At 41.3% G+C, this 13,807-nt stretch overlaps 1 protein-coding gene across 1 annotated transcript in view; it reads left to right on the forward strand.

Annotated features, from left to right (window-relative positions):
• The first annotated feature begins 10,526 nt into the window (after positions 1-10,526).
• The window catches only part of HECTD2 (HECT domain E3 ubiquitin protein ligase 2), a 103,810-nt gene continuing 100,529 nt past the window's right edge, over positions 10,527-13,807 (forward strand). Inside the window, exon 1 of the mRNA XM_057506074.1 lies at positions 10,527-10,786. Within this exon, the coding sequence (XP_057362057.1) occupies positions 10,649-10,786 (138 nt within the window). The 5' untranslated portion in view covers positions 10,527-10,648. The remainder of the gene's footprint in view (positions 10,787-13,807) is intronic.

The following is a 13,807-nucleotide window of genomic DNA, read 5'->3' on the forward strand; positions in this document are numbered from 1 at the left end:
AGATTAACTAAACTTGTGCAGCAGTATTTGATAATAAATGTATAACTTAATGTAGGCTCTTTGAAGTGTAAGAAAGCTTGTGCTTTCACACTGTTTCCCATGTCTAGAGACCCCCCTTTGTCTATGTATCTTGCCTGAGGTTTTCAGCCCCAGGCAAGTTCACTATGGATTCAGTGAGACCAAGAAATGACAATGGAATATTCTTGGGATAAAAAGGGTTTATACTGAGCTTTATTCTCACAGCAGTAGGTCAAACACTAGAATCACATCTGCATCCAACAGTCTGCAGATCCGTAATCTGCCTCCATCTCTGCCTCCTTCCAGAGCACCAGGTGGAGCTCTTCATACAGTGACTGAGTCAATAGGGTGCGGAAGCATTAACCTAGCAGTAGACCAATTACATCATCAAGTAGTTAAGGGTCAGGTGAGGATCCTGGCCATAGGAACTTCCATTCTCCCCACACTAGTGAACAGGAAGCATTCTGAGGTCTGTTCTACCTTGATATTCTGGTCACATTTTTCCTGACTATGTCAGTTTTCTATTGTGTTGTAAAAAATTACCACAAAGCTATCCTTTGACTATAATACACATTTATGAACTCACAGTTCTATAGGTTGAAAGTCCAAGTGGTCTTGGCTGGGCTCTCTGCTTGGCTGGGTTCCCTGCTTAGGGTCTCACAAGGGTGAAGTCAAGGTGGTGGTCAATGGGCTCTTGCTGACTTCTCCTGCCAGCAGAGAAAGCACCCTGTTTTCAGGACCCATGTGATTAAATGAAGTCCACCTGGGTAATCACCCTATCTTCAGGTCAGCTGTGCCACATAACGCAGTCACAGAAGTGAGATCTCATCACATATTCACAGGGACTGGGTATTGGTGCAAGACATCTTTGAGGACCATTTTAGAAATTCTGACTGCCATATGGACCAGTGAAATTTCTGCCTCAAGCAAGCAGTCATTTAAAAGACCTCTGTTGCCAGACAGGAAGATTTCAGACCCATGCCCAGATAAGGTTTCTAGAATCATATAAGATTATTTTCTTTAATTGAATGGAGGTCCTTTAAAAGTATGTATTGCAATTTTATAGAGACCTTTTTAAGATTGTTTTGTTCCCTTTTCCTTCATGTATTTTCCTTGGAAAACATTATCTTTTAAGGAAAGCAAAAGGTTAATCACAGATACAATGAGCACCTTCAAGTAAAACAGATATTAATACAAATAAATTGTCATTAACTGAAATCTTTTATGCCTAATCCTCTAAGATGATAGGGTTAATAAACAATATGATTTTCTTTTCCCTATTTTTATTTGCCATTCATTAAGTATAAGTATTTCACTATTTCACCAACAGAACATAGATGAGCTGATATCTGAAAGGGCAAGATGATAATGCTGCATATCAATTTTATGCAGCATTTTTTTTTTTTTTGCTTTTATGGAGTTGAGAATTAAAGGAACTGTTAGTTTTGTTTCAATTTTCTGACTTTGACTGTTTGAGGTGACAGTTCAAAGAGGTATAGCAATTATTGTCACTGTAGCTGCAATGAAATAATTTCTTATGATAGCAAAGCAGAAAATGTGTGGTTTTAAGTTTCAAGAGCATTTTCTCTGGCAGGTGTATAATGAACAAATGACTCAAACCTTCAAAATACAATTCATTAAAAATGATTTAGTTAAACTCTTAAATTAACCTGTGTATTTTCTTTAGGAGTTTTTCCAAACTAAACTTATAAAGCAAACACCTCTACTCTCTGAAAATTATGTCTATCCAAACATAAGAGACTATATCCATTGATACCTATTTCAAAATCACCTGGAGTAGCTTGTTTAAAATTAAGATTCCAGGGCCCACCTCAAGGGGACCACAACAGCTAGGATGTCTTTCATGGCCAGTAATAAACAACAGCCACAGCAGCAAAGCCACACACACACACACACACACACTTTTTCTCAAAAGAAACAGGAGTTAATGAGTTAAAGGAATGGAGTGGCTCTTCAATGTTATGGAACATCTGATTCCTTTTTTGTTTCCCCTCTCTGCCCTCCCTGGTGTCAGCTTCATTCTGGAGAGAGATATTCTTAGCTCCCTGGCAACTTGCTTCCAGTACCACCTTGGAATAGAAAGGAGGTTGTTCCTGCAGGCCACTAGTAAGAAGCATCCTCCTCTAAAAGTTCCCAGAAATACTTCTTCACCTCTTCTTAACCTGAATTGCGTCATGTGCCCATTCCTGAGCCAAATACTTCTATCAAGAGATGGAATAGCACTGATTACCTCTGAGCCATGTGCCCACCCCTACAAACAGATGTGGAGACACTATCTCCTAAAGCACATTGGGTGGGGATGGGAAGTGTGTATTTAAAAAAAGAATGGGAGATGGTTGTTGAGAAGACACCGCAGTGCCCCTTATACTTCCTAGACTCTACAATCACACAAACAGCACACTCACATTCTGAGAGTACTATCTCATAGAGTGCAACGTGAAGGTCTACCCTTTCCCCATCTCCACCAGATGATTTTGCAACTTGACAGCCCAAATCTCTTAGTGAAGTCTGAAAACTTCATTTTTATAAACTTCCAAAAGAAGCTGCAGCACCCACAAGTTTGAGGACCATTGCTACATTGTAAACTTCTTGGGGGTATTTTTACAATTCTTATATCTTAAGCAGCCAGTCCAATATGTTGCCTGTGGTAGAGTAAATGATGTTCGTTGATTGGTGATTGAATTATTGATTTTAGCAACCAGATAACTGTGGTCAGGAAAGCCTTCTATAATTAAAACTTTCAGTGGCACAGTATCTACAGTGCAAGATAGCTGAGGACACTGACATCCTAGTTTTTCTGGGCCTATGGGCTAGTGTGTCATCAGAACAAAGGATCTAACAATAGGGCCATCACTAAGAATCCATAATTGTCCTTAGAAATGGGTTTTTAAAGGAGGTTTGTAATCAGCATAATTGTCAAAGCACATGAATATCAATGTAGTCATGGAACTTCTTGACTTTCACCAGTGAACTTCTTTACCAATGTGTTACTACTATGTTGATAGCATTTTTTTTTCAAGAAGATGTTTTATTGCCACTTAGCATTCTGTCGCTAAGCAAAGCTCCTGTATAGTAAAAAGAGGGATCAGAGATAAGAAACAATGGTCCATGATCATCAGAATGCATTAGCACAGAACCTGAAGCCAGGAGCTCCTTGACATTCTGGAAGTTATCCTCATCTTGGCATTTGCCAGATCACGGGATACCTTTTTCCTGCAGTTGACAAAATGTGTCAGCATTTCAGCTTCCTATGAAGAAAAATACCATAGAAATAGAGTTGCCCCTGGAAGGTTTAAGGCACCTTTTTTGTTTTGAAGATTTACCCTGTGAGTGCATCCTATTGGTACCAGTGCCTCTGCCTGAATAGTGATAATGGCAATCCCAATTTCATATTTGCCTGCCCTTTAAAAATAAACTGTAATATTTGAAGTGTTTAAATAACAAAAGATTTACTAAATCTTTCCAGAATCCCTCTGTTGCTCTTTGGATCAAGACATGATGGTAACATAGGAACTTTGCCGAGTCCCAAAAAGCAGAGTCTCTGTGAAGCATTTAACATTCATCCATCCAATAATATTTGTTGTGCCTGTAGGCCAGGAGGTTGCAAAAGACTAGGGATTCTCTGTCTCTGTTCTCAAAACCTCTAGGGGCAACAGAAATTGCTAGCCAAACATGCTTAACTTCAATTGCCATCTTAATAAAGGGTGATTATTTCAATATCTTTGGTAGAAACTGTTCCATTATGATGCCAGGCAACATGGAGATGCTGGCTATAAGCCTTCAGTGGTAGTTCTTTATTGTGGTAAAATCTGTGAGTTTCCAATATCCTAAATAGTATACAATTACAGGAATAAAAGGAATAACATGCACCTCTATTCCTTCCATAAACATTTTTTGAGCAATGATTTTGTGTTTTGTGGGGAGTAAAGAGATTAATCTGCACAGTTTACTAGATATGATTCCTTAATTTCCCCATGTATAAAATGGGGATGAGTTCTTTCTCACAGCAATATTTAAAGTATTGGTTCCTGAAAAGAATACATGAACCAATCCTTGGAAAAATGCTTAGCACATCTTAATGGTAGATGCTCATTAAATTAGATTTACTAAAATGCATCATACTTCACAATGCATTTTTGTATTTGTCCTCATTTTACTTCTAAGCACCCATGTCAGGATAAGGAAACTAACTCAAAGACAGAGTGATTTTGCCAAGGCCACATAATTAAAAATCAGAAGAACCAAAACTAAACACCAATTTTCACAACTCCTAATTTTACTCTTTCCAATACCTTGAGTTGAAATATAGAGGCATTTTTTCTAACTCTGAAGAATAAAGTCCATGCTTTTACAAAGGTTATTGTAACTTCTAAGTTATATATTAATATTAGGATTAAGATAAGATTTTACTTGATTAGGGTTATATCTTAATAACTGAAACAACTGGTTAAACTAGTAGAAATTCAACCAATTTACCAGTTTTGAGATCAACTAAGACAAACAAAGTATGAGTGTGTAGGTGTGTGTGTGTGTGTGTGTGTGTGTGCAACAGGAATGTGTTTAGCCACAAATGACAGAAAAACCAATTAACCTGGATTTAAACAAGATGGGGATTTATATAGTCCACAAAACAAGAGATCCAGATATAGGCAGTCTAGGCTAGTGTATCGGCTTCACAATTTCAGATTTCTTCTGTTTTTGCAGTACACCGTCCTTACTGTTTTGGCATTCACCCTCATGCTTACAGCTCAAGATTACAAGACTGTAGCATCATATCCTCATTGCAGGGAGAACAAAAGTAGCAAAAAGTCACCCTGAAACAGCTTACACCTCATTGACCAGAATTATTTCACTTGGCCACCTCTGCTGCCAGGAAGTCCAGAAAAGAAACCACTTTTATAACTGGTCATAGTGCCATCCAAAACTGAATCACAGTTCTGTAAGCAAGACAAAAAAAAATAGTAGTGTCTGCCATTATCACTTGTTTTGATGTCTTCAGCAATCTTAGAACATAGTTTCTTTCAATTTAGACTCAGACTCATGAAAATTTGAAATAGGTATATCATGACGGGATGTTTTTATTGTGCTTTTTATTGTTTTGTTGTTGTCTCTGTGAATAGAAAACAAATGTAAAAATTGGGTTTAAGATTTGGAAGAGGTATCAATGTATCTAGGTATATGCAAGCAATTTATCTATCTGCCTAGATATATTGATAATCTTCTGAAAATGGCTAAAGAGGGCATCTAAAACCAACTGGAAAAGACATACAGACATCTCAATTTTACTCAACATTTTGTTCCACATAACATGGAGCTAAGACACGATGTAGTCAAATATAGTTTGTTTTATCCACAAAGGCAAACTCTTGTGAAGACAGTATAATGCAAGAAAAAAAAGAAGTTATTTAGCCTTTTAGGCTTGTTACCAGAGCTCTTTTAGACCTGCCCTCATTATTTGGGAAAGGTCTGCTTGCATACACATTCTGAAGAACAAGGTTAAGATAAGTAAAGCTCATTCATGAGGATGATACTAATTTGGGGGTACAATTTTTAAGTTGAGATGTAACTCTGGAACTGTGTTATCCAATATGGTGGCCAGTAATCACATTTGGCTACTCAAATATAAAATTAAAAATCTAGTTTCTCAGTGACTGTAGTCATGTTTCAAGTGATTAGTAGCCACTTGCACCTAGTGGCAACCGTATAGGACAGTTCAGATAGGTATAGAATATTTCCATCATTGCAGAAAGTTCTGTTAGACAGCATTGCTCTAGAAGACCAAGAATTTTAAGAAGTAAAATGAGCGCAGCCCATCAGCTGCAGCACTTTTGTAATTCCTCTTTGGAAACTGTCTTCCGAACCCCCTACACAAGCCACATCAAGAAAACATATCATTTCATTAATCCTGAACTTATCGAGTGTCTCCTGAACAGCACACTCCAGTTAGTGTGTCACATGTGGGGATTCAAGGAGTAATTAGATACAGCTCTTCCCCTCTTTGCCACAACTGATGAAGGGAACAAATAACTAAGATATATTGTAATGGGTGTTTACTGCTGGTGGGAATGTAAGCTAGTTCAACCATTGTGGAAAGCAATATGGAGGTTCCTCAAAAAATAAAAAATAGAAATACCATTTGACCCGGGAATCCCACTCCTTGGAATTTACCCAAAGAATACAACTTCTCAGATTCAAAAAGACATATGTACCCCTATGTTTATTGCAGCACTTTTTACAATAGCCAAGATATGGAAGCAACCTAAGTGTCCAGCAGTAGATGAATGGATAAAGATGTGGTACATATATACAATGGAATACTATTCAGCCATAAGAAAGAAACAAATCCTACCATTTGCAACAACATGGATGGAGCTGGAGGACATTATGCTCAGTGAAATAAGCCAGGTGGAGAAAGACAAGTGCCAAATGATTTCCCTCATTTGTGGAATATAACAACGAAGCAAAACTGAAGGAACAAAACAGCAGACTCACAGACTGCAAGAAGGAACTAGTGGTTACCAAAGGGGAGGGGTGTGGGAGAGCGGGTGGGGAGGGAGAGAGAAGGGGATTGAGGGGTATTATGTTTAGTACACATGGTATGGGAGAACAGTGTAGCACAGAGAAGGCACACAGTGAATCTGTGGCATCTTGCTGCACTGATGGACAATGACTGCATTGGGATATGGGTGGGGACTTAATATGGGTAAATGTAGTAACCACATTGTTTTTTCATGTGAAACCTTCATAAGAATGTGTATCGATCATACCTTAATAAAAAATTTAAAAAATAATAATATAATGGTTTAAATGTAAGCGTGTACAACATGCTCTAGGAACAGAGAAAAATAAAAGATTGGTTATAATTAAAAGATCAGGAAAATGCCTTCTTGTAAAGAATCCAGGTGAATGCTATACTATGGGTTTTAGAGTTTTGCTTTGAAAAATGCATTGAAGCATTTTTATACAAAGGACTGATAAGAAGCTATATATTATGAAAAGGTTATTCTGGTAGCAATTGGAGCAGGTAAAACACTGAAGGCAAGACTAGCTGTCACAATCTGGAAATAATTTGGGTTAAACACGTTGACAGCCTTAACCTCAATGGCCATGGGAATCCAGAGATAAAGAACAGATTCAAGAAAGGCCTGATTCAAGGTACAAAGCTTGATGATCATCCACTCTATTCTTCAGTCTTGGCCTTGTATAACATTGAACAATTAAAAGAAAAATTCATCCCCTAAAGGTAGATTAACCACACCACTGGGGGTAGTCTAGAGAATGAGTTGCACAGATTCAAAATACTGAAGTAGTATGTTCCGTTTTTATAAACACAAGGCAAAAAAATACCACGTGTGTAGATAGGGAGATAAATACAGATATAAAGATGAGAGATTTTGTAGAGATACTGACCAAGGTCTTAGTGAAGTTGGGTAGGATCCAGAGTTCATTTCCTCCATTTTGCTAATCTTTATTTTCTTTTTTTGCAATGACAATATTGTTTACATAATAAAAGCTTTTTTTTTAAAATAGCTATTTTAAAAAGCCACAGTTATTAAACTTAAGGTAGAGTTCTAACAATGTCCACATGGCTAAATTGATTATTTCCCCAAGTTCACCACTTTAGGACAACACTCAGTTGAAATATGAAAAGATGTTTTCTTTGAATAAAACAAGTTCACTATTTCATAGCTGTACCTTCTATAATTAAGGTTATTAGTTATAAACTGCTCTTAAATGACCTGTCAGAATTTACTTTGCTATTGTTCACGAGATTAACATTACTGCATGTAATTACAATAGAATGTTATCTACAACTTAGACCTTCCTATACCTCATAATTTGGTTCTTCCTTTTCTTTCATGGACATAACCAGTCTTCTAATCTCCCACCACCCCACCCCACACTCCTATTCCCCATATGTATAATTAATAAACTCAGGTTTTCCATCTAGAATTTGGTAGATAAAAGGTTTCTCCTGTCTCACACTCAGTTTTTCCAAGGCCAGAGTTTATACTTGGATGCCATCACTGAAGCACTTCTTGACACTTAGCATAGCTGAAAAGCATTCTCGCCACACCTTCATATAAAATGGCCAGAGCTCTTGGTATGTCCTGCTCCACAAAAACTCTCCTCCCTGGGCCCCCAGAAGCATATTGGTGGCAGTTGGGAATGTGTCTAAAGTTCACTATCAGAACTGTGGATTTTCAGCAGCCCCCTTCCCATCCAACCCCTACCCTGGAGTGCTTGTGCATGAAGGAGGGCTGGAGTGGTACATGAAGAGAGCAATATACTCCACAGGAAGTAAAAGAAAACACCAACTAATTATCATTTTTGGTATGTCACTCACAGATGAATTAGTCAGTGGACTTCTTGAGAAATGGATTATCTATTCTGGGGCAGTAGCAGAAATTAAAATTTCTGACTGGCCTTGCTTTGCCAATATTTAAACATTTTGTTCTATTGAATGTGACTACATGTACAGACACACTTTTATTTAGTCTCACACATGAAAAGAGACAGCATAAGGCATGTAATTCAAATGGTTTCTCATCCAAGCATTTTCATAACAAATTACTAAAATCTAGTTGAAAACTGAGGAAAAAGGATAATTTTTCCCCCTAGTATTTGTTCTATCACTCTTGCATGGCACTACAGAATATATTGAATTGTAGTTAAAATAAAAGGTTCCATTTTAAAAATAACATTTGAATTGTTACTCTATCAAAAAGATCAGCATGCTGACCTGCTAAAAAAAGTAGGAAGTAATTGTATGCTCCTCTCAGATTTTTGATCCTTTTATTTTTTGCTCCTTTTATTTTTGAGATTTATGCTCCTTTCAGAGGTTTAAGAAGGAAAGAAAGTCCTGAGCAGAGTTCAAGAAAAACAGAAAGGAGGGGAATGCTTCAAAGTGATTTCTGTATACATCATTTTCCTCCAAGGCTAATCAGCGCTGAAATACTTTTTGCTGACTATATGGCACTTACTCCATACCTTTTGCTAATTAACATTTAAACAGGTGATGACAGCAACTATATTAAAACTTGAAAGCCTTTCTATAAATAAAAGTCATAATTCAAAATTTAGAAGGTAATCTTCAGTACCCATTGTTATAGTCTTTACATTGTTTGCTTCAGAACTGCTTGTTACAAATTCTGGGTTTGAAAAACATGCAACCTCATTTCCTGATACACTGTAACTATACTTAGTTATACTAATAATTCTTAATTGTGTAAAACAATAGATAACCCAACCATCTTTGGGTTTGTGTCAGAGATGTTTTGGGTTCTTATATTCGGATTTCGGTATCCTCCATCTGAAAATTCACACTACATCGAGTAAAATAACAATGCCATAACCTAAAATCTAACTTCAATGTCGAGACGTTCCCTATTTTTAATAGGTGATACAGAGCATTCTTACTCTCCCTCCTCAGCAGGTGTCTCCGCCGCTCCAGTAGACTGAGAAAAGGAAAACGAGGGGGCGATGAGAAAGGAAATTGTCTGTCTCGGTGGTGGGGGTGGGGGATTGTTTTAGTATCATGATTGAAAGCTTTCTCTTTAGTTTTAAAGTTCTTACCCATATTAGTGATCTGACATTAGGATTATGCAGCAGAGTTTTGGGTCTGTCCATCTGTAACTCATAAAAGGAAAGGAACTAAAAAAGGATAGGAGGCAACAAAGGGATGCAGGCAGAAAGCGAGATGTAGGCGCGTGGAGAAGCGAAGGGAGAGGCGGATTTGGCACAGAGGGGACAAGAGAAACAGGCATGTGAAGTGTGGCCTGGCCGTCCAGCCCTGTGGTGGGGAAGGAGGAGCCCAAGACGACTCACTGTCCCACCCCCCCGGGCTGCTGCCTTTCTTATTTTTATTTTATTATGTTTTGTAGGTGGGGGCTCTCAGAGCATCTGGAAAGGGTCGGTGGACCAAGAAAAGAAAAGCTGCCTCCTGAGGATGCTCAGGCTCCATGGAGATGTCCTGGGGCAGGCGGGAGGGCAGGGATGGCTGGGACCAGCCGCGGCGCCAAGGCAGGCGGCTTCGTGGGCCCTGCCAAGAAAAAGGCCGCCAGCCCGGGTCCCGCGGGTCTGGGCGTCCCGAGCCAGAGCGGTCCGTGAGAGCGAGGCTCCCTAGCTCCCGGGCGCCCCTCGGGCTTTCCCCGTCCCCGCCCGACCCTCGGCAGGCCTCGCCGTGCGCCCCCGCGTCCGGACTCTCCAGTACGGCCCCCAGACATGGCAGCCCGGCGGCGGCGGCGCCCCCTCTGCGGCCCGCGCGGTGGGCGAGGGGGGGCAGCGGCCGGCGCTCCGGCAGCACGAGCCGGGAGCCCGGGGCGGGGCGGGGGCGGCCGCAGGGCGGGGCGGGCGGGAGTCGCGGGAGCCGCGGGAGCCGCGGGAGGACGCGACGGCCTGCGGGCCGGCACGCGGGGGCGGGGTGGGGCGGGGCCTCGGGCGGGCGCGCGGGGCCGCGGCGCGGGCGCGGGCGCGGGCCGGTCGCAGCGGCGGCGGCGGTGGGAGCGGCGGCCCAGAGCCCTCTCGCGGCCGTGGCGGAAGCAGCGCCAGCCCCAGCAGAGCCCGGCCGCCGCCGCCGCCGCCTCGCGCGCCAGCTGTCCGGCCCGTCATGAGTGAGGCGGCTCGGGTGCCCTCGCCCTCCGCGCCGCCGGCGGCGGAGGTGGCCGCGCCCGACGAGAGGAAAGGGAAGGAGCCGGAGCGGGAGAAGCTGCCGCCCATCGTGCCGGCGAGCGCCGGCGCGGCTGCGGTAGGTGCCGGGGGAGGGCCGCGGGGCGCCCCGACGGCGGGCGCCGAGAGAGAGGCAAGGGACGCCCGGGGACCCCCGGGGCTGCCCGGGAGATGCGCGCGGGCCGCCCTTTGTGAGGCCGACGGGAGAGAGTTGTGCCTCGTGGACAGCCGCGAACACTTCTCGAGCTGCACCTTCCACCCTCGGGAAATGTTGGACCGGCCGGATCCGCTGGCAGTTTTACGTTATTTTTGGGTTGGGGGCGGGGGGGCACTTTCTCTAAGACAATGACCAGCATCTTGGAATCGACATTATCATCCTTTGGTTGAGAGTAAAATGTCATGCAGGCGGGAGTGGGATTTCCACCAAGGTGCCTGCCTGTCTTTGGGGCGCGGAGATTTACCCCCTCTCCGCCTTTCATTCCTTTCCCCTTCCGAGTGAGCGGGCTCTGCGGCGAGTTCCCACTTAATTGTGACCTTTCCCTTGCTGTCAGGATAGTGGGAGGCAGATGCCTCGGTGATGATTTTCTTTTTCATATGGTACAGACATGTGACGTAAAGGTGGGGAAGCTTTTTTAACCTTTTATTTAAACTCAGGTTATCTAAGCTTGACACGGATCATTTCCCAGCTAGGTTTTTTTGAAGATTATTGGGAGCGTGCTCTCAGGCTGCAAACTACATATTGCCAGATGATGTAATAAGACTGCCCCCCCTTCCCTATTTTTACTCGTGGCTATGTCTCTGGTTACTCTGGAACACACATCAAAAATTAACCTCTGATTTTTGAGATTTTTATTTGATGTAATATTTCAGTACTTTTTGAGAGTTTGCTTTAGTACATCTAAAGACCATGACTTGTCATACATCTGTGCTTGACAAAATAGTAAAAGTTTAGAGAACATGATACATTTTCTTTATTCCTACTTGCAATTCATGTCTTAAAACCTCCCTCTTAAATGACTAAGAACTTACTAAAATAGCTCACTCTTCTTTAAAGTGTTAGGGATAATGCCTTGATTCAGTAGGTTTTTCAAAAATGTTTAAGGACTGTGATAACTAGAAATTGCTAGAACAGGCTCTTTTACATAAAAATCAGTGCAAGAATAAACTCAGTGCAGCAAAGAGTGGACAGTAATAAAATGACATACATTCAAAAATATAGCTACAACTGCTTGATAAATTGGAGTTGCTGTCAGAAATTACTTGGGGAAATGCTTTGAAGGAATTTGTCATCCAACTTCTTGCAGACTCAGTTCCTGCCATTGGTACCCCAGGCTTTCAGAGCTTATCTGTTGAGTTCTTAACACGCAAATGGACAGTGTTTCTACAGTGCATTTCTAAATCAGCTATTTAAAACAATGAATGTGTATGCTTATGGAAGCAGTTATGTGAATTAGTTTAGGTCCTCAAATGAGCACTCTCCCCAAAACATATCTCAATGTAACTGAAAAATTGAAGGTTTGGAATAAAAATTTGGAGAAATTGATATAGTGTGGACACAGGCCTATGGACTGTTTTCTGAAGCCCTTGGGACTTTGGAATTCAGAGATTTTCAGATTTGAGAAAGGTAATTTGGTACATATATATGATAGCCACAGTGGGATTCTGGCCAGTTCCCCATAATCAAGTGTGTTAAAAGCTCTGCAGTGAAGTCCATGTGTGTTTATGTTAAATGAGGAAAAGTCAGACTGTAAGTAGCTTCATATCAGTTCAGATCACGTTGGATTGTCCAAGGGTTCCAGTCAGGTACATGTTTTGTCACCAAGTGAGTTATAAAAATCAGTTTTAAGAGTTCATTGGATTTTGGACATGTGAATTAAGGATTGTGGACTTGTACTGCTAGTCAAATAATACAGTTTAAGAAGTTTTTTAAAGCCTTGAATTAAACCTTGAAAAAGACGTAGAATAAATTAGGAGAGGATGAGGATGAATAGAAAAATCAGATTCTAAAGGTTATTTCTGGTACTTTAACAAGATTTTTCAGGGCTGGTAACATTGGTTTTTTTTAAATGACAGTTTTTTTTTTTTTTTTAATGACGTTCTGAATTTATGGCTCTTCTTTGAATTGACAGAGGTGTGTCATTAGCACCAATGTTTTGAGTCATGACAGAAGGGAAAAGGACTTTCTCTCAGGTTTTGCAGCACAGTTAGATAAGCAAGGAGGAGATGAGGAGCTTATTAATGATATGTGTGTGTGATTTGTCCAAGAGAGCTTTCCAGAGCTGGAGCTTTGAGCTATGACATTGAAAAGCCTAAGTTAAGAAAATAAGTTTTTGGTGCTCCGGAGGGCAGGAAAACCATGAGAGCTGGCAGGATATCTGAGTTCCCCAGAGGGGGTGGAGAAGCCTTGGTGGGGGGGGGGTCAGAGAAAGATAGCTGTGGCCTGTTGTGGTTTTCCAATCTTCACATGGGGATTAAACAGAGCTTCTGGAGGTTTACTTAGAACCTGATTGCCATCAATAACTTGGTTCTTTGAGCCATTTTAAGCGAGTCTTCCTTTTTCCTCAGATTCGCAAGTCTATGTGGATTGAGTTTCTGACTCAATTAACATAACCCTATTGTACTGGCTTTTTTCAGAAATCATTGTATCATGTTTTTATAAGAGTTAGGAAATAATTTAGAGTGACAGCTCCCTAAAATAATAGAAAGCCAGGTTATGAATACCCTAATTAAGCTTGAAGAGTTTATATCCTGCCAATTTAAAAAAGGGGCAAGGATGGGATTGAGGATACTGGAAAGAGCAGCCCTAAAGCGACTGATCCTGAGACCATATAAGTGTGGAGGAAGTCCATTGTAGCCAGAGAGTGCCCGACACACGGGTCTCAAATCTGACCGCAGAGTTACCTTGGAGAGCATGTTCAAGTCCATAATACCAGATCTCCTCCTTTTCCAACTGTTCGAGAACACAGATTTTCAACCTCTGATGCACAGTATAATCCCTGGGGAAATTTTACAGCCATTATTGTCCAGGCTCAAATGCAAGCCTGGAGAAAATGGTAGAAGGGAGAGCAGAAATAATAATGGCAAGTGAGGATGAGTTTGT

Source organism: Manis pentadactyla, chromosome 8, assembly GCF_030020395.1.
Source record: "Manis pentadactyla isolate mManPen7 chromosome 8, mManPen7.hap1, whole genome shotgun sequence".
NCBI lineage: Eukaryota > Metazoa > Chordata > Mammalia > Pholidota > Manidae > Manis > Manis pentadactyla.